The sequence below is a fragment of the Chionomys nivalis genome, chromosome 5, assembly GCF_950005125.1.
Source record: "Chionomys nivalis chromosome 5, mChiNiv1.1, whole genome shotgun sequence".
NCBI lineage: Eukaryota > Metazoa > Chordata > Mammalia > Rodentia > Cricetidae > Chionomys > Chionomys nivalis.
In genome coordinates, this window is record NC_080090.1 from 84,163,195 (window position 1) to 84,188,901 (window position 25,707).

The window sequence follows — 25,707 nt, forward strand, 5'->3', positions numbered from 1 at the left end:
TTGATCACCTGGTACCTACTATATGAGAAGCACAAAATAAGTTTCTGTTATATGAAAGAATGATCAGGAATTTTATTTCTAGTTAGGAAAGAAACTTTGGCAGTTGAAACATCTTTAAAATTTGCAGGGCAAATTTAGATTAATAAGTAAATCTAATCAGGATAGTCTATGATCTTTTTTTTGAAAATTTTAAAGGACTTTTTTATTTTTAATTTATTTAATTTTGTTTATTTTAAATAGTCTTTCTACGTAGCCCTGGCTGGCCTGGAACTTACTATGTAAACCAGGCTATCATCAAACTCAGAGATCCACCTGCTTCTGCCTCCTAAACGGGGTGTAGCACCATGCCCAGTGCAGATGCTCTTTACATACTCTATTTCCTCTTGCATACCAACTGATTTTAGATGTGTACTGGGGAGAAGATCTACATCTCCACATCTCTACACCTGAGGTCTACCACAGAGCCACATTCCCTTCCCTTCTCTCAGTGTGCCTCCACTTAGGTGCTCTGGGGTCACTGGAGGCAATGAAGACTGAGGCATTTGAGACTCAGAAGACACTCTCAGCTGACAGGCAGAAAACATACAAGCCCTGAAAACACATAACAGCTCAAACTGATCAAGACCAAAACTCCCAAGTGTGGTTCCCAGGACCCTTTCAGCCCAAAGTTCATTGCATCTTCAGTCTTTCTACAGAACCTGGTCATGCACAGGACAACCACCTTTCCCTATTTGTCTTGGACCTCCTTCCTCTCCAGTAGGTAAAGGAAGGTAGGAAAACGAACTTGCTACCACACAACCAGGATGACTCTATAACTCACCCAAGGCCCTAGCTGGGAAATCATACCATGGCCCTTGGGCAGGAACTAAAAGTGATTCAAGGGAACAACTTCCCAGAGCACTCTCTAGAATGTGCAGGCAGGTGTCCAGCAAACAGCCGAATCTGCATGGCATGCATCACCTCGTAGAGCTTCACGATGTCAGGCGTGTGCTCCTTCTCGTTCATCTGCTGCTCTCTCTTGAGCAGCTTGTCCTTGCAGTGTATGCAGCAGCGGATGCAGTCAGTCTATGATCTTTTTTGAAAATCAAATTGATTAAGTCCTTTTCAATGATACAACTGCAGCTAGCACATTTATTTTTCTTATTCAGCAAACATCAGGCAGTCATGTAGAGGTCTAGTAACTGCATTTGCCCAGGTTATCTGGAGATTGCTGAGTGGCTGGGTTTCCTCGAAGCACCGATTCTCAGTTGGAGAAGTATCAGTGTAGAGACAAATGAGGCATCAGTGCGGGTGTTGGACAGGGCTGTTGTTTAGGTGTAGATAACTGGATTGGCCCCAAAGCCAAGACCACTGAATTGTAGTTTCCTTGTTCTAAGTTTGTATGGATCTGTAACCTCTTTGTCACCTAGGCTGCCTCCATTTCAGGCTCATAGAAAAGGCTCTGATTCTAGACTGTACTCACTAATGTCAATGTTCCGATGCCTAGGACTGAGGATGACTTCTTCATCCACTTTGGACTTACAACATTTAAGAAATGCAAGGCATGTTGGCATCTCTTTATTCGTACTTAAATATGAGTTTAGGTGGAATGTTTGTGATTGAGCTACAAAATCTCATTACATTCAAGATTTTAGTTTTTTTATTATTTTTTTCTTTCTAAATTATCTAAGACCAGCTGAGTCTTAGAGAATAATATAGGTGGTGTTATCTTTTGGGAAAGCTGAATAGAGAGAATTATTGTAATGTCTTTTGTGGACTATTACCTTGAATGAAGTAAGTTTATCAGTGACCATCACAACTTATGCATATACATGTCTGAGCATAGTGAGCTGATCCAGTCTGGAATCCACTGCAGATGTGGGGTGGAGGTAAAGATGGCATGCTTTAGTTTACCTTGGAATATACATATTATCATTAGATAAGTTATTTTATTTTTTATATGCACTGCTGTTTTTGCTAGGGGTATCAGGTCCCCTGAAACTGGAGTTACAGACAGGTGTGACCTTCCATATGGGTGCTGGTAATTGAACCTGGGTCCTCTGGAAGAGCAGTCAGTACTCTTAACCCCTGAGCCATCTGCCCCCAGATAAGTTTTTATTTTACTCTCCTTATTTTTTAATAATTTTATACAATAAATCAGGGAAATAACATGATTATTTAATGGCTGCTCTTCTGTAGGAACTGGGCTGGATCTGCAGCATTCACATAGCCACCTACTACCCTTTCTTAACTACAGTCCCAGGGGACCTGGCATCCTCTTCTGGTCTCCAAGGACTGTGCACACATGTAGTACACAGACAATCGTTGGGACAAAACACCCATACACACGAAATAATAAAAGTATTTAGGCCGGGCAGTGGTGGCGCACGCCTTTAATCCCAACACTCGGGAGGCAGAGGCAGGCGGATCTCTGTGAGTTCGAGGCCAGCCTGGTCTAGAAGAGCTAGTTCCAGGACAGGAACCAAAAGCTACGGAGAAACCCTGTCTCGAAAAATCCAAAAAAATAAAATAAAAAATAAAAGTATTTAAAAAAATTAATTAGAGACAGGGCATCACTGTATAGCTCTGACTGACTGTGGACTTAATGGAGCCCAGGCAATCCATGAACTTCAATCTTTCTGCCTCAGTAGCCCAAGTGCTGGTCACACATGTGTGCCAACTCCACACTGGCATGTTTGTGTCTTGAAGAACTTACACCTTAAACTTATTTCTAGGATAATTGGTGAAGGACAGAGAAACTGCCTTTTTTTTTTTTTTTTTTTTTTTTTTTTTGGAGAAACCCATAGCCTTTTATTTCATCTTCTTTGGTGATCCTTTCTGCCTTTCATATATCTCTCTCTCTCTCTCTCTGTGTGTGTGTGTGTGTGTGTGTTGTGTGTGTGTATTTAGTTTATTTTTTTCTAATTTTGAGTTTAAATAGAGTACTAGTTTGCTAGATTATTCCTAATGGTGTTTAATTTATAAGCAGCAGATTGACCCAAACATTTAGCATGACTGAGAGTTTATTGCAATGCTAACTTATTTCGAGATCTTTTAAAAACACATTTTTTCTGTACTTTTTTTTCTGTTAAAGATTAGCAAAGGGACCCAGTGAAATGGCTCAACAGGTAAAGGCAGTTGCCATCAAATCCGAGCAGGGGTTTGATCCTTGGAACTCACATGGCGAAATGAAAAAACTGATTCCTGCAAGTTGTCATTTGACCTTCTCGTATGTTCCACAGCGTGCTCATGTGCACATAGATAAATGCATTAATAAATAAGTGTTAGGAAATAGTAGCAAAATACCTTTTATCAGTGTTCAGCTAGGCTTTCAAGGGACATGTGTGGAACTAACAGCAATCTAAGCATCTAGACAGCAGGTTCCTCCTGTGTCCTGCTGCTTTCTAGTTCATATGCTGATGTTTACTCTCATCCAGTGCACGTGCAGTGCTAAAGCTCTTTGTGTTTCTACTGTGAACTGAGGAAGTGTGGGAAATGGAAAGCGGTGTTCCTTGGTAGAAGCCACTTTTCTTGATCATTAGACTTTGAACAGATCAGAAAAGGGAACAGTGGCAGGCAGCCTATGTAACCTGACCCAGGAAGAGATGTTAGACTGCAGACCAAGATATTTAGTTTAAGCAATGTTAATAGAATGCCAAGGAAAGAGCAAAAGCATCAAGATAGTGTCTGCTATGGAAGAGGTGCAACTGTAGACCAGGCTGTCCTCGAATTCTGCCTGTCTCTGCCTCCCGAGTACCGGGATTAAAGGTGTGCACCATCACCGCCTGGCCAGGCAAGATTCTTGAAGCAAAAGAGTTTGAAATGGACCTTGAAAGATGTGAAAGGTATTTACAAGAGAAAAGAGAAGGGAGTTTGATCTATTTACTTGGGGGAAATCGCTCTCCATAAGGAGCAGAGATGAGTGTGAAGGGGTTGAGGGTTGCAGGAACTAATACTGGTTGGGTTTGATTAGAGTATATATTTCAGTTCAACCAATATTTATTGTGTGCTTATTATGTATACTATTTGTATATTGATTTTTTTGCATGATAGAGGAGGTATGGTTGAACGCTTATTTGGCTTGAGAGGAAGAAACCAGAAAAGAAAAACTATCAACTATGGAGTAATGAAGGAATAATTGGATACAGTGGTGGCACTTGATAGATTTAAATATATGGATAGAGGGCATTAACTTTAGAGTTGAGCAAGGTGTCTTTCTCTGGGTCGCTGAGGGAGGAAATGCCATTGAGCTGTGTCTTAGGCAGTGTTCTGTTGTTGTGAAGAGACACCATGACCACAGCAACTCTTATACAGGAAAACATTTAATTGGGGCTGGCTTACAGTTCAGAGGTTCAGTCCATTATCATCACGGCAGGAAGTGTGGCAGCATGCAGGCAGACATGGAGGAGTAGCTGAGAGTTCTACATGTGGATCTGCAGGCAGCAGGAAGAGGGAGAGACTTGAGGCTTGGCTTGAGTGTCTGAAACCTCAAAGCCCAATCCCAGTGACACATTTCTTCCGATAAGGGCACACCTCCGAATCCTTTCAATGTGCCACTCCCTGGTGACCAAGTAGTCCATCTATGAGCATATAGGAGTCATTCTTATTCAGTTCACCACAAGCTGTGTATATGTGAAGATGATTTATCAACATTTATTGAAGCCTTATTATGCCAGGATACTAGGCACTCAGAAAGTAAACTTATGCTTTTAATTTAATTTTTATTGATTTTTTTCTTCTTTGCCAACTCCAAAGTACATTGGCCATACATATATTGATTTTTTAAAAAATATTTTTTATTTTATTTGCATTGGTGTTTTCTCTGTGTGTATGAGAGCATTGGATACCCTAGAACTAGAGTTACAGACAGTTGTGAGCTGCCATGTGGGTGCTGGGAACTGAACCTGGGTCCTCTGGCAGAGCAGTCAGTGCTCTTAACCTGTGAGCCATCTCTCCAGCCTCCATATATTGTTATGTTTAAGAATTTCTAGGCCCCCTAAAATGTGGTTCTTTGAATATCATTATAGTAGATCGATAAACGTTGATTTAATTGTTGATGTTTATTGAATTGCTGAATGAATTGGAAGATAATTTACATAGTTTTTCTTTCCCTTTTAAGTAACTCTGGCTGTGGGAGGTGGTGGCACACGCCTTTAATCCTAGCACTTGGGAGGCAGAGGCAGATGAATCTCTTTGAGTTTGAGGCCAGCCTGATCTACAGAGCAAGTGCCAGGACAGCTTCCAAAGCTACACAGAGAAACCCTGTCTCAAAAACGTGCCCCCCCCCAAATAAATAAATAAAAGTACCTCTGAGTGTCTGATAGTCCTAGAATTATTGGGATTATCCATCTAGCTATCAATTTATTTATTTATTTATTTATTTATTTTCAAAGCAGGGTTTCTCTATGTAGCCTTGACTGTTCTGGAACTCACTCTGTAGACCAGACTGACCTTGAACTCACAGAGATCTGCCTGCCTCTGCTTCCCACATACTGGAATTAAAGGTGTATACCATCACCTCCTGCTGTATTATTGGGTTTCTAATTTGCCTAAAACTAATTTGATCTAGATTTACATGCAAAAGACTGAGACTGCTGCCAGTACTAGTATGTGTTTTTGAGAAAAGAAAAGTTCTTATTTTAATTTTTTTCTTGACAGCACTCGGGAGGTAGAGATAGACAGAATTCTGTGAGTTAGAGGCCAGCCTGATATACAGAGAGAGTTTCAGGACGTGTTCCAAAGCTACAGAGAAACCCTGTCTTAAAAAACCAAAACAAACAAAAAATTTTTTTTCTTGAGAAATTTACTTAATATGTTTGAACCTCGATTCTTTAAGAACAACACTTTTTACATGTAATTTGAACAGTGTTTTTGCATGTAATTTGTGTGTTGGTGTGTGCGGTGGTTTGCGTATGAAAGTCAGGGCCACTTGTAGGAGTCCATTCTCCCCTTCCACCTTAGGGGCCGACCTCAGGTGATTGCGTTTGCCCGAAGTGCCCTCTCCCCCACAATTGGTGTTAGGAACTTCAGTTTCTTAAGGGGTAAACCTTTATCATAGTTTTATTTAAGATTGATTTGTGTACATGCGTGTGTTTGTATGTGTTTGTGTGCGTATGTGTGTGTAAGAGAGAGACAATCAGAGACAAAGCACTTTGAAAATTAAAAGATACAGATAAAGTATTGAAATTATCAGCCCCTTTTCCTTCAAGATGCATATTCTGTGTGGATTCAGAATCTGCTTTGCATTTTAAATGTTTCTTCAGTAATTTAATTTCCTTTATGAATGTAGATTCATATAGATGACTTATTATGGAAGTTAAATTCATGCAAATTCTAAGTACATATATTATTTCTCAGTTTTCACACCTATATTACTAAGCAAATTTCACTTTGGCACTGCAAACTAATTTTCATGAGAACTCCGTATTTACATAGCTTTTTAATTTTGTTACTTTTAATACTGAAAGTATAGTAAGTCTTTTTGAAAATTTATTTGGATCCTAGGCTGTATGAGTGAAGGCTGAATGCCTACCCTCTTTTACTTTACTAAAGCAAGGTTTCACTTTATAGTCTTGATTAGTCTTGAACTCAGCGTGTAGGCCAGGCTCCTGCTTCAACATCCTGAATACTAGGATACGGGCTTGGCCGAATACCCCACCCTACCCTGTTTTAGAAGTGAAAGAATTGGTATTAGGCATATGCATATGTACAAAATCTTTTTGATTTGGTTATATCAAAAAATGAGTATGTAAGTGAATATGGATATGTAAGAAAACATTAGTCTTGATGGGAAATGGTGAAACCTATAGTCCTAATTATTGAAGACTATTAGGATATGAAATTCATAATAAATTAATAACAAAACACCTCATCTTTATCATGTTTAAAACCCCCAAATATGCCTTGCTGTACATTGAACTCAAGACACAGTACAAACTGATCTTAGATTGACAGAGATAATTTTGATTTTGTCACACAGGTATTTTATTAGCCATGGAGCCAGTGTGGGAGTTGTGAACAGCGAGGGTGAAGTTCCTTCTGATCTTGCAGAAGAGCCAGCCATGAAAGACCTTCTTCTGGAACAAGTAAAGAAGCAAGGTAACCTAGGAGACTGGGTGGTTAGAAAGGCTCTCACATTGCCCCTCAGGGAACATAATCCTTCTTCCTTATCATGTGACAGGGCAGGATTAAATCTGTCTGTGCCGCATTCGTCATCAATCCTCTTAATAACTCATACAAGCATAGGCCATATGCCCAAAGGCTGACCAGGCTTTCCTTGTCTTTGCTATTCTAAGGTTGTGTACTGACTGATCTTGGAGTTAGGAGTGGCCTGAGGAGGACTGTGGACTGTTCTTTGTGTGTACATTGTATTCTCACCGGATAGTCTGAAGAAAGGCTGGAATCCAGTGTGGCCGAATCCATTTTGTGACTTTGTGTCCTTTCCCTTTGAGAGCTACACAGTGGTATGAAAAGCTCTTTATTAAAACCGCTGAAAGGATCTTAAGCCATAGTAACCATGGAAACTGTTCTGATAGTTTCTTTTGTTTGCAGTTTTGAGAGACAGGATCTTACTTCATAGCCCCACATGCCCCGAGCTCACTCTGTGGCTGTCCTCTTGCCTCTGCCTCCTTGAGTTTAGATTGCGGGTGTGAGCCACCATACCTGGTTCTAGTTGTTTCCTGAGATAATGAACCTATCTTAGAAGACTATATTCTGAAAATATGTTCCTGTTTTGTAGTTTTAGAAGAAACTCATTTCAGGGCATAAGGTAGGATTCTCCTATTAGACACCTTAAAGCCATTTTGTTTTGTTTTTATACACAATATTGCCCAGGCTGTCCGTGGACAGATGCCTCAAATCTCTTTTCTCCCTACCAGTATTACAGGCCAGCACCACCACACCTAGCTTTAGAAATGTTTTCAATTTAAAGTTATTGGCTAACTATGGACAGCAAGTCTTCGGATTCTGTTGAAACTGTCATGAAACTCTGGATGGGATCTGTAGTGATCAGAGATAGAGGAGGCTCTTCTAAATGACCAGAAGTTATTTCCAAAGCTTTAGTGTCCTTTAGAACAGTTAGGGCCAAGACTGGCCACACTTGCTTGTTTATTCTCCAAAGCTGCCTATGCTCTATCAGCAGAGTTGAGTAGTCATGGTGGACTGTAGGTCTGTCAAATCTGCAAGGAAACATTAAGTATCTCACTTTTTATAGAAAGCATGTTAAGCCTGCCTTAAGTGATGGTTGTTCCAGGTCATGCTATTACTAAAGTCCATATGTGGTTCTGTGCCTTACTGAATTAAAATTTTTATACTAATTTTATCCTCTCATCCTATTCATTTCACCTCCTAAAATACATTTTTAAAAAAGATTTATTTATTTTATGTGTATGAATGTTTTGTCTGCATGTACCTCTGCACACCAGAAGAGGGCATTAGAGCCCATAGCGCTACAGTTATAGATGGTTGTGAGCCACCATGTGGGTGCTGAGAATTGAACTCAGGACTTCTGGAAGAACAGCCAGTGCTCTTAACCAACGAGCCATCTTTTCAATCCCCATTCAGTCTCCTAAAATGTTTTACAGTTTACAAATTTATAAGTAAGTTTTAGTTTAAGAATCTACTCTTTTTATTTTGATTGCTGACTCCTCTTAATGCTTTGTTGAAGCAAGCATTTGTATGTCTGCTTCGCTTGGCAGCACTGATAGCTCTTACTGGGTCTAAATAGCTTCCTCTTCACCCCATGCATCTCCCCAGACAGACAGGTCTTCAGCAGTTCATGGCTTCTTATTTAGGAGCCAAAATGAGACTGAAAGCACAGATAAAGTATGCTTATGAGTATGGAACCTTTTGAACGGGTGTGTTTGTATTCTGAACATTTCATTGTTTTGTATAATGAAGAATGTCCTTTCTTAAGTCCCTTCTTTACTGACCTAGATATCGGAAAGTTGATGGATGAAAGGAAGAACTCTTAGAGTACCTCCAGATGATTGCAAGGGAAACAAAATCTACATTGCCTTAAAAACAGACTCTAGTTGACTTTAGATAACTTGGTAATCACTGGGTTGCTCTATGTAGCTTCAGATAAGTATGTACAAGTGCATGTGGAAATGAGCTTTAGGAGGAGTGCCCTTTCCCACAATATAGCCTACCTGAAATGAAATGGTGATCTTGCGGTGTAGTGAGTGGACAAGAGCCAAGAGCATCAAGGAGTTCTACTGGCAGCTCTGCCACTGATGTGTTTGTGACCACACACAAAACACCCAACCTTTCTGTGTTTGTTTCCTCATATGGCAAGTGAGGCTAGTAATAGCTATTATAGTTACCCCACAGGATTGTTGGGAAACAAAGGTCATATGACACGTTAAAGAACTTTGGTATTTATAGTTTCATACAAATATTGTAAGTAAAAATAATATCTGATCTGATTTTATGTTCTCTTGAAAACAGTGTTAGGTATGTTCCCTTCATGAATGTGTATGTACCACATAGTGGTTAGCCTGGCTATTTAGCATTGCTAATTTTGTAATACAAATGCCATTGCTTTCAATTGAATCAGTTACCAGCTTAATGAGAAAAGTGTTATCTGTGGTAATATCTGTGTGTTTTGAATCTAAAGGAAATACCCTGTCAGACACAGGGGGGCTTTAGTAACACTGCTGTCTGGTGTCTGGCTTCTTCAGGCGTTGACCTAGAGCAGTCAAGAAAGGAAGAAGAACAACAGATGCTGCAAGACGCCCGCCAGTGGCTCAACAGCGGGAAAATAGAAGATGTGAGGCAGGCTCGCTCAGGGGCCACAGCCCTGCATGTAGCTGCTGCCAAGGGTTACTCTGAAGTTCTCAGGTGTGGAGCTGGGCATACTGGGAGAAAAAGAGATGGATTTTAGAAGCAAAAGCTCTTATCTTTTTAACTGTGGTGTATTTTCTTGTTGTTGATTTTCTCTTGCCTTGCAAATTTGCCTCATACTTTGCTGGTGTTTCTTAATGGGTGGTCTCCCTCTTGCAGTCCCTCTTCCTCAGGTACATGCAGACTTTAGGCACCATAGCATGGGAAGACCTCTCTCAGATCTGTGATGTTATCCAGAAACCTCCTTTCTTTGACTGTACAGATGTGTGACCCTTGTGGTTCTGAATTAGACAGTTTCTGGGCTCATTAGATCAATTATAGATCTTGAGTGTGCAGTATTCAGTTTTCATATGAGAGTTAGACAGATGTGTGTGTATGTGTGTGTACACGTGCGCATGTGCACATACACTTGACTCCATGGGTAAGAACATCTGCTGCCAAATGATGACTTAAGTTTAGTCCCCTGTGTGCTAGAAAGAGAGAACTGATTCCTTAAGTTATCCTCTGACCTCAACTTCTGCATAGTGGCATGTATGTACCCTTACATACAAATATACTTGCATGCACAGCACATCACATGAATCAATTTAAAAGTGTAATTTAAAAAAGCAGTTTACTTGTTTCACTTTTCTTATAGTCATGCTTTATGTGACTCCTGGTGATTAGTGTTGATAAGAGTTCCAGCATGCAGGGGAGCTAATGACACTATGTGTACAGTTGTTGCTAGACTCTTCCAGTGTTCACATTCTACCTAGTACAGCCTTCCTAGTAGGTATGGTAGTGTGTTGGTGCTTTTTCTCCTTCTGCCTGAACATGGTAGTCATGTGCTGCTCAGTTCTTGAAAGGATAGCACAGTACAATTTTGGCTTTAGGAATCATATTTTTCCTCTTACGTATAACATGGATGCAAGTTAGTCTTTAGTTGTATAGCTAGCTTAGCTAGAATTCTCTGTAGGTATTTTAAGAATTGGAGGTATGGGATTTTACAGTAAACAGTCATGTCCTATAAAGGTCATCTACAAAACTCATTGGTAAAATATCCTAGAGATGTTTGAGTTCTCATTTTATATGTGAATTCCTTTCTGAACTGGAAAATGAAGAGTATACCCTGTAATAGAGTTGTGTAAGTTGGCTAATTGATTAGGTTTTAGTTAATCTTGGGTGCAGACTATTCTATGTATTCCTCGTGTATGGCATATGTCTCAGTTGCTTTCTGTTGCTGTAACAAACATCATGAATAAAGCAATATTAGGGAGGAAAAAGCTTATTGGCTTATATGTTCTGAGAGCAGTCCATCACTAAGGGAAGGAAGTCAGGGCAACAATTCAAACAAGACCAGAGGCAAGAGAGAAGGTTCTTACTGACCTGCTTCCTGTAGCTTACTCAGCTACTTGGCTCATATAATTCAGGCCCACCTGCCTAGAGGTGGCACTGCCCACAGTGAGTTGGCCCTCCCCATCGTTAGCAATTAAGAAAATGCCCCATAGACGTTCCTAGGCCAGTCTGGTAGAGGCAAGTCTTTAGTTGAGGTTCTCTGTGACTAGATAATCCATGTTTATGCCAGGTTGACAAAAACTAAGTAACATGCATAGTGTGACGTGGCCATGTGTAAGGAATGCCATAGGGATGATCTTACGGAGAGGTGCAGTGAAGGTTGCAATTGGTGTGAAGTAGCAATAGGAATTGCAGGCTATTCCTTAGAGGAACGAAGGGATCACAGGATGCCTGAAAGTCATCCCGCAACTGAAGCATTAGTGGAGTGGTAGCTTATTTAGTAGAAAACTATAAAATCAAGGGTGTAAATGTACCTTTTGGGTTTCCTTCTAGACTTTTAATTCAGGCTGGCTATGAACTCAATGTTCAGGATCATGATGGCTGGACTCCTCTTCATGCTGCTGCACACTGGGGAGTGAAAGAGGCTTGTTCCATCTTGGCAGAAGCACTCTGTGACATGGATGTCCGGAACAAACTGGTTAGTGAGTCTGAACCTCTAAAAGGGCAATGAGATCAGGTGGCTGGGTGCCTGGCGTAGGCTTAAAGTCTCTGTTCAATACCCAGTTGGCTGTTCTGGGGCATGTACACCACTGTTCAGTATCCAGTTGGCTGTTCTGGGGGATGCACACCACTGTAGCTGTGTTGTCCTCTTCCTCCTTGCCTCGCTGCTTGTTATCAATATAATAAGAAGTACATTTTCTCGGTAAAATAAAAGTCCACCAACCACGTCATCTGGTTCTACTTGTGTTGAAGCCCCTAAGACAAAAGGAAATGAAAAAGATATCTGCTCTTGACAACAAATGAACTTTGAGAAACCTAATGTCCTATCTGTGGTGAGATATGAAATATTTTACTATTTTTTCAACTCAGAGTCTTTTAACAGCTGAGCTCTCTGCACATAGAGTCATTCAAGAACATCTGTAATGGCAAAGACTGTTCAGTTTTGACTGAAAGTAGTCTTCCCAGTCTCATATCAAACAACTCAGAAACCCTGGGACCCTCATCCAAAATCGCTTGATTTTCTAGAATCAAGACCCATGGTTTTGTCTGTCTCACATAACTCCTGAGTCCAGGTCTCACTCTCAGACTATAGGTCAGAGCATGTGATTGTACTGGTGTTTCCTAAAAGAAATAACCTGGCCAGGCAGTGGTGGCATGTACCTTTAATCCCAGCCCTTGGGAGGTAGAGGTAGGCAGAGCTCTGTGAGTTTGAAGCTACCCGGGTCAACAGAGTTAGTTCCAGGACAGCCAAGGCTACACAGAGAAACCTTGTCTTAAGAGAGAAAGAAAGGAAGGGAGGGAGGGAGGGAGGGAGGGAGGGAGGAAGGAAGGAAGGAAGGAAGGAAGGAAAGAGAAGGAAGGGAGGGAGGGAGGGAGGGAGGGAGGAAGGAAGGAAGGAAGGAAAGAGAAGGAAGGGAGGGAGGGAGGGAGGGAGGGAGGGAGGGAGGAAGGAAGGAAGGAAGGAAGGAAGGAAGGAAGGAAGGAAGGAAGGAAGGAAGGCAAGAAAGAAAACCTGCCTGTCTCCCCTCCTCTCCTTAAAAGGAGATCATTCCTATTAGTCTTCAGTGTAGGTGTGCCCCCAAACTTTCCTTAGAGGCTTTAAGGGCACTGACTGAATTTGTCATCACAATAACACTTTGGAATGGGTATAAATAGGGATCCATAAGCATTAGAAATGGTGCCACTGCACCATTTCCTCGCTGCTGTTGGACACACAAACTCTGTGGTTAAAGGATTTGCCCTTTCTTAAATTGTCTCTTGTGACGTGTGAAGGCGTCTCAATGTAGAGTAGGCAGACTGGGGAGTCATCTATAGGCTGGGCATCTCCAACCCCAGTCTGAAATCTGAAATGTTTGTAATCTAAGACTTTGTGAGCACTGATATGATACCCCAAGTGGAAAATTCCATACCATGAAAGCACAGAATTATTTAAAATATTATATAAAACCATTTTAGGCTATATGTAAAATATAAACTAATTTTGTGTTTATGTTTGAGTCCTAACACACACACACACACACATTCTAAAATTCAAAGCACTCTGCTCCTAAGCATGTTGGATAAAGGAGATTCAGTTTGTATCACAGAATAAAATTAAGTAAGTAAATAGTGAATAGTCCCTGATGAAGTCACATGATTGCTGCTTCTCTTTTCTATCTGTCATGGTGCCCCTTTGTCTTGCTAGGGACAGACACCATTTGATGTGGCTGATGAAGGTCTGGTGGAGCACTTGGAGATGCTTCAGAAGAAGCAGAATGTGGTAAGTCTGGTTGATGCTTTCAGAGCTTTCCTAGCAGTTCACAGTTTACTCTGGGTGTCCCAGTCTCTTGCTCCAGTGTCATATTGCTTCAGAGTTGAACTGTATGTATCTGCATTTCACAGATGTTATTTGTTCCCTTCAGAAATTGTCAGTAGTCTGCTTGAAGAAACTATGCTGTAAAGAGCTACTCACCATGAAATAGCCTACAGATAGCTGAAAGTCGGTTACAGAGAGGAATGTGTTTCTCACTTAATGAGGTCATACTGCAGTGTCACGTGGTGTTGGACAGTATTTGATTAGTAGTGATTCATACTTATTTCAGATCAATAAAACATCTGGAATTCAGTCCTCTTATCTTTCCTCCTTTCTTTAAAACATTCATTGATTTCATCTACCTTTCTGCTTGGTGCTCTGCAAAAGAGCTACATGTATGTGCTACTCATGAATGGAACCCCCCCACCCTCTGGGACACAGGTAAAGAGTGACCAGCTCACATTTTCTGACAATGAGTAATTTTGGACAGGGGAATAAAATTAGTATTGGACAGAAATGTAACTCAGAGATGTGACAGATCAGAGACTTTAATGTGAGGATCATTTGGCATCATGTCTAGATTACTGAAGCAGAACTCTTTTATTAAAAAAAATAGTTTTATTTAAATTTATTTTATGTACATTGGTGTTAGGTTGTCAGATCTCCTGGAACTGGGATTACAGACAGTTGTGAGCTGCCATGTGAGTGCTGGGAATTGAACTCAGGTCTTCTGGAAGAACAGTCAGTGAGTGCTCTTTACTGCCCGCCTGTACTACATGACAATAAGGCACTACTCCTGTATTGCAGCACCTGCACTACAGGACCATTTGTGAGCCAGGCAAGGGCCTGGAGATTTAAACACACCAAAGACACACAGACAGAGACATGGGTCATCCTTGAAACAAGAATGCCCCAATAATGCCCCCTTTATTGTGTACCAGAGCTGCTAATATAGGAATCTTTAACTAATAGCCATGCCCTAGCCAGACCCACGAGAAACCACTCCCTTGCCATCAGGAACTCCTGAGGGTCTTGTGCTCAGAGCAGCTGCAAGCATAACACGTTTTTTACAAGAAATTCAGGATCTGGGGGTTCACAGCTCCCAACACTGAACCATCTTTCCAGTCTCTGAAGCAGAATTCTTGTTACTTTAAGACTCATTTAGAAAGCCACATACATGAAGTTCAGACAAACAATATATAGTTCATGTGTTTTCTTTTTCTGTTTTTCATAGTTAAGTTTTTGTGTTTTTGTAAAATCTTGTCCTCTAAACTAATTTAGATGCACATAAAAATTGCCTAAATTGTTAAATTGGATTGCTTGATTTTTCTCAACTATGACCTCAGCATTCCTGGTCTTGAATGTTCATCTGTGCCTTTGAATTCATTTCAAACCATCATAAATACTCACTGGGTGGATTCTTTTAGGAAGTGTGGGGTCTAGAAGAGTGAGGTGTTTTTCTGATACAGGAAGTTAGAAGAGTGGGAGCCTGAGTATCTTTTGTATTGTAGTGATGAGTACCTGAGAGGAACTGTGTAAGGGGTGGGGAAGATTTATCTTGACTCATGGTCTCAGAAATTTCAGTTCACAGTCCATACCCTTTTACTAACATAATTGGTTTTGGGCATAAATGGTATCTCCCTCCAACCATTTGAATTTACTCCTTAGCCCAGGCTAGTCTGAGCTTATAATCCTTCTGTCTCAGGCTCCCTAGTAACTGGTGTGATAGACTTGTACGCTCAAGCCCAGCTTCACCATACATAACCTTACTATACTAAAGGGAATGGCATTTCTCTTTGTCCTCTGCATAACTTTAGGCTCCAAGGACATAAGTATATTTTGTCTAGAGCAGTGGTTCTCAGCCTTCCTAATGCTGTGACCCTTTAATACAGTTCTCATGTTGTGGGGACCCCCAACCATAAAGTTATTCCATTGCTACTTTATAACTGCAATTTTGGTACTGTTATGAATCATAATGTAAATGTGGCTCCAGGGAGTCATGACAGGGTGAGAACTACTGGTCTAGAATATACATCCAAATAGCAGACCAATTCTAATAGCATATATCTAATAGAAGAAATAATAATTTGCTTCCCATATTGTATCTGCCTGTGATTTTGTTAGAATTATTGACAACTTATGTTGGTATGTGAATCAAAAAAAATATTTCCATGTTCCTTTTGTCTCCTTATCCTTCAGAAGCCAGGCTTTTTATTAATTTTTTTCCCTATTAAGGTTTTATTTGTGATTTTGAAGGGACAGTTTTCTTGAATCTCCAAGGCCATGGTTCTCACTTCTACTTTGGATAAAGATTTTCATCTATTACTTTCTTCCAAGGAGGAGTGGTGCACGGTGATGATGTGTTTGTCTTTTTTCTTTGTTTGTTTTTATGAGACAGAGCTTCTTCGTGTATCCTTGACTGTCCTGGAATGTGTAGAGCAACCAGACCAGGCTGGCCTCGAACTCAGAGACCTGCTCTCTCTGCCTCCCGAGTGCTGGGATTATAGGCGTGCACTACTACCACTCAGCGTGCTTGTCGTTTTCTTGGATTCTCTTCTCTGTCTTTGATTTTGTCCTGTTTTTATTTTTATTTTTCTGAATGATGGTTCATTTTGGCGCTTCTCAGTACTATTGATTTTTCACAAATAGTCATCCTCTTTCCTTTTTTTTTTCTATTTTTTTCAATTTCCAGCTTCGAAGTGAAAAGAAGACGCGGAATAAGCTCATTGAGTCAGACCTGAATAGAAAGTTTCAGAGTGGACTCTTCAAGAAGTAAGATACAAGCTTACTTGTATATAAGGAATAAGATGCTCTTGGTGTTCTCTGTGTGTGATGCTTGAGGATTTTTGTGGGGTTTTTATTATTGGTTTTGTTTGTTTGTTTGTTTGTTTGTTTGAGACAGCATTTCTCTGTAGCTTTGGAGCTTGTCCTGGAAGTCACTCTATAGACCAGTCCAGCCTTGAACTCACAGAGATCTGCCTGCCTCTGCCTCCCAAGTGTGCTGGGATTAAAGACATGTGCCACCACTGCCCAGCAATGCTTAAGAATTTTTATATTAAAATGAACCTGTGTTTGATTTAAGTCAAATGATCTTCCAGTGTAGAAATGTTTTGGGAAGATGGCACTGATATGGGGGGCTCTGAGAATAAATGAATATGCTTTACACTGAGAAACTGTATTGGCAGCATCTCTTTTAGCTTAGCCTAGAGGTTCCTAGTTCTGCCCTCTCCCCTTCTTACACTGGGTGTTTCCTCCGCTCAAGAATTTGTTTATTTTTTACCATTGTTTCAGTATCTAGCAAGATTTCTGGTATGTAATAAAACTCAGTAAATATTTGTTTGTTGACTTTAAAAAATGTTTATCTGCCCCATTACCATCATATCCTTGCTGTTCATGATTCTCTTTAACTGTATGTTGAATAGACAAACTCTCCTTGACTCATACCCTGAAATCAATAATAAACCTTAGACTGTTGAAAGCCAAGGGTCCAAGAAAACACACAGGTAGAAGGATGTCCATGTTTTTACTGTTGCTTCTACAAACAGATTTGTAGATTTGCTCCCTTTGATATACTTGATTGTCAGTGAACTTAAATGACTCGTCATATCTGAATTGCTTCCAAATTATTAGCAAGGAGAAGATGCTTTATGAAGAAGAAAGCCCCAAGTCCCAAGAAACAGAGGAAGAAAACAAAGACTCCAGCAGCTCCAGCTCAGAGGAAGAGGAAGGTGAAGAGGAAGAAGAAGAATCGGAAACTGAGAAGGAGGCAGGTAATGCATAGGCCCTTCATGTCTGCTGCCCGTCCGGGGTTGGTCAGGCCTCACAGGCTTCCAGAAAAAGCTTGAAGTACAGTTTCCAAGAGATTGAATTGCTAATGACAATATGTGTATAAAAGCCTTGAGCTCAGTTAAAATGTACCTGCCAGTTCTAATGCAGCCATATGGTGAGGTACATAGAGAAATCTTGCAGGAGAGAGCCTGATGTCCTGTCCTTAGATTGATATGTCAACTATAGAGTCCACGAAGCCAGTATACTGAGATGCAAGGGGGCTTATAGAGACTTTATAGGTCAAATGTTTTTAACACGTTGGTAAAAATTTGCATTTAGTTATTATGTTACTCTGATTCTCAAAACTGAATCCTAATTTATTTTCTTATTTTGTAAACTTCAGTTTCCTAGTGAAGGAATTGTGAAAGAAGAAATCAGACTTACTTTTATTACTCTTATTAGTAATATATGCATTTATCCTTCAGTGTCATGGGAGACTGACCCAGGAGATAATCAAAAGCTTTAGATATACAAGTGTCATATATATTGGTATAGTATTTGCATAGAACTTGTATACACCTGCCTATGTACTTCAAACCATCTCTCAGCTGCTTATATTACTGGGTACAGTGTAAATAACTACTATATTGCTTTGGGAATGATGAAAATGTAAGGGAACATACCTGTAAAAAAGAAAAACAGAAACAAAAACTGTATATATTTAGCACAAATTCAAGATCATAGTTTTTGTTTCCAGATTATTTTTAGTTTGTTATAAGTTGAAGAACTGAGACTGTATATTAGTGTTTGACTTTGCTGAAGTTTCTCTCCGTCATGGAGAATACTGCTCTTAATTCATGTCTTAATTTGAGGCTCACTGACTTCACCAGAGGAAGTTAGCTGCCGAGGTTCTGTAGAGAAGGCGGTATCCAGTAAGTTTTCAGTAAAGGAAAAAGAACTTTATATTCACGGAACCTTGGATTTCCTTTAGATTATTTATTTTATTATTTTCGTGTGTATGGGTGTTTTGCTTTCTTGTCTGTGCACCACATGCACGCAGTCCTTGTAGAGGCCAGAAAACAGCATCAGATCCTGGAACTGGAGTTACAGATGGTTGTGAGCTGGCATGTGGGAGCTGGAAATGGAACCAAGGTTCTCTGGAAGAGAAACCAATGCTCTTGACTATTTATCCATCTCTGCAGCCACTTAAAAATTTAAATTTTTATCTATTATTATTTGTAGCTTACTCTGAAAATGCTTGTATTACATCCACCAAAAGTTACAAATGTGTATTTGTGTAATTTACTTGTTCTTTGTGTGATTTACTGAGTATCCCCATAGTCTAATCTTCACACAGTATCTGGAATTCATATTTGGTTTTGCCCTATGCTACATTTTTCTCTTGTTGTTGCTAGTTACTATGGCATTAGGAAAATAGGAGGGAGCTACCAAGACTGTTGCTATTGCTTCATAATTTATACTCCTGCGTCAGGTCTTACTCTTTATAGATTGTCATGGTTTGGGTTACTATTGCTATGATGAAACACTGTGACCAAAAGCAAGTTGGGGAGGAAAGGATTTATTTGTCTTACGTTTCCATACTAATAGTCCATCACTGAAGGAAGTCAGGACAGGAATTCAAACAGGGTCAGAACCTGGAGTCAGGAGCTGATACAGAGGCCATAGAGGGATGCTGCTTACATAGAAGGTGCAGCCTTCTTCTTTATAGAATCCAGGACTACCAGCCCTGGGATGGCACCACCTACAATAGGCTGGGCCCTGCCCCTGTTAATCAGCAATTGAGGAAAAGTACAATAAGCTTGCCTATAGCTTGATCTTGTGGAGGCTTTTTTCTTTTTTCTTTTTCTTTCTATTTTTTGATACACAGAGTTCCTCTGTGTAGCCTTGGCTGTTGTGTCCTGAAACTCGCTCTGTAGACCAGACTGGCTTCGAACTCACAGAGATCTGTGTGCCTCTGCCTCCAGAGTGCTGCGATTGAAGGCATATGTCACCACCGCCCAGCTGGAGGCATTTTCTTAATTGAGGTTCCCTCTTCTCAAATGACTTTAGTTTATGTCAATTTTACATAAAACTGGCTAGCACACAGACCATGTCCATACTGCTTTGGGATAAAATATTGGCAACACCCTTATGATCAACGTATACTTCTGTTTAGACATCTTCTGTGCCAGCACCCTTATCCCATCTTTGTTTGCAGAGTAAGTCCCAAACCCTGTAGCCTAGCCTTCAAAGCCTCAGACTGTCTAGCTCCAACAGGCATTCCCAGTACTCTACATAGGCAAGAACATATTGTAGCTAAATTGGATTGCTTGATTTCCTCAAATATGACCTCAGCATTCCTGGTCTTGAATGTTCATCTGTGTCTTTGAATTCATTTCAAACTATCATAAATACTCATTGGGTGGGTTATTTTAGGAAGTGTGGGGTTCAGAAGAGTGAGGTGTTTTTCTGATACAGGAAGTTAGAAGAGTTGGAGTCTGTATCAATATCTTTTATATTGTAGTGATGAGTACCTGAGAGGAACTGTGTAAAGGGTGGGGAAGATTTATCTTGACTCATGGTCTCATAGACTGCAGTCCATGGTCAATTGGCTCCATGTTTCAGGGCCTGTAGTTAAACAGAGAGAATATCATGGTGTCTGATAGGTGTGGTAGACAGAGATGCTCAAGTTTTAACAGCCGGGAAGTAGAGAAGGGTCAGAATCAAGATACTCCCTGTTTTGTTTTGTTTTTTTAAATCTGCTGTTCAATGGCTACAGCTGATCCTACCACTGCCTCAGCTCCTGACTACATTTCCACAGCCACCTAGCTACTGAGGCCATACGCTGGGGAGCCTTCACATCCCACTGCTGCATCCTGCCGCTGCTTCAGCCGGCTCCCCCCACCGACCCCCATAGGGAAACAAATATTGTTTTTAACTAAGTCTCTGTGTTTTTGTTTTATCAATAAAGACTCAGGAGCCAGATGCTAGGGTATAAACCTGCTAGCTCAGAGAGGCAGAGAAAGCAGCAGGGTAACCTTCTTCTTCAGCCATGTCTCAGAAAGAGAGCCTCTCCTGCTCTGCCTGAAAACAAAGCTCCTGCAACCAGATGCCCCTCCCTTCTACTTCTTGTGCCTCTCTTCAACCTCTCAACTTCCCCTCACACTCTTTGTTTACTTCCAGTCACTGGCTGCTTATGCCTCATCCTATGGTTTATTTTATTTAATTAGTGCAACCTCAGGGTTCTCAGTATGATAAAATATCCTGCAGCAACTCCCAGTGATCTGCTTACCTCCTCCCATCTCCTAAGAATGCTACCAAATTATGAGTCTGTCAGTCCATCAGTTAAGTCAGAGCCCTTATGACCCAGTCACCTCTCATAGTTAGTGTCATAGTTACAGACACTAACTAGGAACTAAGTTTTCAGTACTTGAACCTAGACCTGTGGTAGTTGTCTTGTCAGCTTGATGGGATCTAGAATCACTTTGGAAACAAATTTCTGATCATGTCTGTGAAGGACTTTCTAGATTAGGTTATGATTGAGGTAGGAAGATGGAGCATAAATTTGGATGGTGTTATTCTGTAGTTTGGGTTCCCAGGCTACATTAAAAAAGAGGGAGAGGGAGAAGGCTAGCTGAGGACAAGCATTTGTGTGATTGTGGACACGATGTGTCCAGCCATACTACTCCTGCCTAACTTTCCTTCCACGATGAACTATATATCCTAGAACTATAAGTCACACCACCGTCCTTAAGATGCTTTTGTTATAAGATAGCAACTAATATAAGCTCCTTCCTATGGTTTCCTATCCTGTGCCTTTTCACTTCATTTCTGTCTCTATAGCACTGTGCACTTACTTCTGAAGTTGTAGTATCTACCAGTTTTTCTGGGAACTCTGCGTTTATTATTATACTTGAGGTTTCAGCATACAACAGACATTCATATTCATTAAGTGGTTTTGCTGACTCTACCTCGTAGGCGAGTAGAAGACTTTTATGAATAAAATACATGTCATGTGAGAGAGGTAAATACAATCACTGGTATTCACTAGGAAAGATTATAACTCATTCTGGGATTACAATGCAACTTTACATCTCTTTAGTGCTTTTTACTTTATAATACACTTGAACAATTTTATTAAATCCCCACAACCATACTTTAGGGCATATGTTATTACCACTCTATTTTTAGAATGAGATATTGACACATGAACTAGGTTTTGTTGCTAGCCAATGGCACTGTTTCCTGGGTATAGAAATCCTCAATTTAGGAGGGAACAGTAGAAATTCTCTATATTAGAAGTAAAAGTGGAAAACCATAGAAAAGAGGAGCTGGAGAGATGGCTTAGCTATTAAGAACACTTGCTACTCTTTCTGACAATCCAAATTCAGTTCCCAGCACTCATGGCAACAGCTGACAGCTGTCTGTAACTCTAGCTTCCATGGTGGGCACCAAGTAGGCATGTGGTACACATACATGTGCAGGCCAAAACACATATAAAACAATAAAATAAATAATTTTTAAAAACTATAGGGAAGTATGAGGGTCCCACAGATGATAGAAAACAAGAGGTATGAGAAAGAACCTCAGGGCATTCTGTGTTTAGAAATTAAGGTGATGTCAGTGAAGGAAGCAAAGAGGTTGAGGAAAAGCAGCATGTGTGTTTCTGCTGCAGAGAAGCAAGCAGTAGTGTGATGGGAGCATGCAGGGACGGTGCAGCAAGCAGTAGTGTGATGGGAGCATGCAGGGACGGTGCAGCAAGCAGTAGTGTGATGGGAGCATGCAGGGACGGTGCAGCAAGTAGGAAATCACCAGTAGCCGGGTGTGGGCAGACTCCCTGCTCATTTCTGTAGTTCTTTGCCAACTGAAATTTTCCTCATATCTCAGTGCTCAACTCAAATAAACTTATGCTACCAGACCATGTAGATACATGGGTTTCTTCTGTTGATTTTAGTAGCTGTTTTGTTTTTAGCTCTTTTGTATTAATTTTCTCATGCTACTTAATACTTGAACTACTTCTGGTTTTCTTCTCACCCCCTCTGCTGTTCCCATAGACAAGCTTTGGGTGCATTTGAATATTCTTATGTGTTTTCTTCATCTTCTGTGTGTGGGTGCTCATTAAATGTGCTGGTAGAGTACATGGAAATGGGTTTTACCTAGGCCTTTCCAGATGTGCTTATCACATGAGCAGACAATGAACAAATATCTATTTGATGCATTTCTCCCATTTTTAAAGACCCATAGATGCAACCTCATAAAAATTATAGTTTTCGTGTGTATTATAAAGTGATAATATATTAAAAATATCTGTTATATTTTGAAAATTAATGTAAACATTTTTATTAGAATTTCTATTTTCTCTTTTTTGTCTGACTTAAGAATTTTGTATATCAATTCTATATTTCTTCATAATATCTAAAAACAGTAACTCTTGAGCTAGCGTATGGCTCAGTTGGTAGAGTGCTTGCCTCACTTGTACAAGGCCCTGGGTTAGATCCCCAGCACTGCATAAAATCTGACCTCCCGCACATTCCTGTAATTTTCAGCAATTGGAAGATAAAAGCTGGAGGATCAGAAGCTCAAGGTTACCCTCAGCTACACAGCCAATTTGACATCATACTGAGTTACATAAGACTCTGTCTCGGTGTGGGTGGGGAGGGAAGGAGCTAAAAAAACAAAGGCTCTTTTTGTGAATGCTATTCTATGGCTTGGCAATTGGGGAAGGGAGCAGGTAGATAGCTTGTCTGTGTCTTAAGGTAGTGGTGTGCTTATTTATGTTTGTACCTTCAACTGGTAAGACATGGAAGGATAGCTGGTCCTAGATGTCATTGCTCATGCTCTTGGTAGTTGACTATGATGGTTAGGACAAGTGATCTCCTCTCATCTATCAGGCTTGCCTCATTTCTTCCTGTGGCAGCTGGATTCTGAGATTCATTAAGAGAGCAATTGCTGATGTTTCAGAGGCCATAGCAAGTAACTGGTCAAGCACAGAGTTAGTGTGAAAAGGGCACTACATGAGGCCATAGGTTTAGGGAGTCATGTTGCATTGGCAACCAGTACTGTAGCATCCATTTCATTTGGCTCATAAGCTAGATTTCTTGGGGAGTCTAGATATATTTATTACTTAAAGATGTCTTAATCAGCTCTTCAGTATCAAGAGGAAGGGGTAATGGAGTTGGGGGAGGGGTGAGGGGGAGGGGAGTGGGGGGAGGGGGCAATGTGTGGGAGGAAGGGGAGGGAAATGGGAAAGGGGAGGAGGCGGAAATTTTAAAGAATAAAATAAAAAAAATATTCAAAAAAAATAAAATAAAAAAAGATGTCTTAATCATTATAATACCTACAAAATGATAGCATTAAAAACATAAAGAGGCCTACTATAGTCAATGAGATATGCAGTTTAAAAGTACTAATTCTAATCTTTATAAAAATTCTCTTAGGGGCTGGAGAGTTAGCTCAGTGGTTAAGAGCATTAACTGCCCTTCCATAGGACCCAGGTTCAATTCCCAGCACCCACATGGCAGCTCACAACTGTTTGTAAGACCAGTTCTACTCTCACACAGATATACATACAGGCAAAACACCAATGCACATAAAACAAAATTAAATATAAAAGTTTAAAAAAATAAAAATTTTCTTAATGCAGAAATTAAAATCTCTGGTTAAGGGCTGGAAAGATGACTCAGTGGTTAAGAGCACTGACTGTGCCAGGCAGTGGTGGCGCACGCCTTTAATCCCAGCACTTGGGAGGCAGAGGCAGGTGAATATCTGTGAGTTCGAGGCCAACCTGGTGTACAAAGTGAATTTCAGGACAACCAGGGCTGATACACAGAGAAACTCTGTTTGGAAGGAAGGAAGGAAGGAAGGAAGGAAGGAAGGAAGGAAGGAAGGAAGGAAGGAAGGAAGGCAGGCAGGCAAGCAAACACTGGCTGCTCTTCCAGAGGTTCTGAGTTCATTAGTTCAATTTCTAGTATATGTGGTGACTCACATCCATCTATAATAGGATCTTATGCCCCCTCTGGCATGCGGGTATACATGCAAAGCACTCATATATAAAAAATATAAATAATTTTTTAAAATCTCTTATTAATTAGAAAGTAGAGGTTCAAATATAATATGTAACTTCATATCACACAATTAGGTGTAGCTTATAATTACCACAGGACCCATGAAACTTACTCTGGATCTGTTCTCAGAGTATAAATACCATTTATAGCCATTAGGTAAAGCTCTGTGCTAGTTATTAATTGCTATATAGCAGACAAGCTTTCTGATTAATGACTGCTGGGACCAGTCACTCCTAGTCCTGTGAGTCCAGTTACTAAAGCTCTGCAACAGATGTGTGATTGTGTTCACTGAGACATCGTTCCTCCTCCACCTATCCATCAGTCTGTCTTTCAACTTTCTCTGGAACTTATTTCCTTCCTCAGAGGCTCTGCCCTTCTTTAAAATCTACAGTACCTATTGATCCGAATCAACCATAAGATCTTGTGTTTTTATTATAATGTGTCTTGTTTCTTTTTTGTTGTGATTACCTCGAAATCAAAGGCTTTCTTATGTATTTTCTGTTTTCATTTCCTAGCCTACAGAACTGAACAGATTCTTTATAATGATAAATTTTACATACAATATATATATATATATATACACACACACTTTACTGTAGAGACTTTTTTTTTATCAGAAGTTGGAGCCTACCAAGATAAGGATATCCTTGAGTTTATTTTCTTCTACCCACAGTTGCTAAAGTTCGTCCTAGTGTGAGTTCAGACATCCCATGGTTCTAATAATCTTTGATTTGGCAAAACATTTTTTTCTTAGTAGAAAGGGATTTATACACACAAAGATAAGATTTTCATATTTATATTTATTGCTTCTCTTGTCTTAAATAACAGATAAAAAGCCAGAAGCCACTGTCAGCCATTCCAACTCTGAAAGCAAGAGTCGTATCATGGAGCAGACCCCAGCCCCAGCTCAGAACACCTTCTCTGCCTCTTCTGCTAGGAGAGTGAGTACTTTGGAATTGATGTGAGGTTATATTTCACTCTGCTACAGTAACACAAAGGCCTCAAAGATGAATTCTTGCAAAATAGTATATTCTTGCCTCTTTTAGTCTCTTACACCAAAACACCTTAAACTGTGACTTTAAAAAAAATGGAACTTTGCTTCTTACAGTTCTGGAGGCTGGAGAGTCACCAGAACAATGTATTAGCCAGTCTGATTGCTCATGAGGGCTGTCTTCTGATTGGATGATGCCTCCTTCTTGCTGTATCTTAACATGTGGAAAGAGCACTGTTGTCTGTCTCCTAGAAGGCAGTCAGCCCTGTGCTGTT

At 40.3% G+C, this 25,707-nt stretch overlaps 1 protein-coding gene across 3 annotated transcripts in view; it reads left to right on the forward strand.

The window, feature by feature from the left end:
• Positions 1 to 25,707, forward strand: part of Ppp1r12b (protein phosphatase 1 regulatory subunit 12B) — a 209,717-nt gene that overhangs the window by 46,557 nt on the left and 137,453 nt on the right. For all 3 annotated transcript variants that reach the window (XM_057769525.1, XM_057769521.1, XM_057769522.1), the window contains exons 3-9: positions 6,959 to 7,077; positions 9,660 to 9,819; positions 11,650 to 11,794; positions 13,502 to 13,576; positions 16,302 to 16,381; positions 17,240 to 17,379; positions 25,270 to 25,382. In XM_057769525.1, the coding sequence (XP_057625508.1) occupies positions 6,959 to 7,077; positions 9,660 to 9,819; positions 11,650 to 11,794; positions 13,502 to 13,576; positions 16,302 to 16,381; positions 17,240 to 17,379; positions 25,270 to 25,382 (832 nt within the window). The remainder of the gene's footprint in view (positions 1 to 6,958; positions 7,078 to 9,659; positions 9,820 to 11,649; positions 11,795 to 13,501; positions 13,577 to 16,301; positions 16,382 to 17,239; positions 17,380 to 25,269; positions 25,383 to 25,707) is intronic.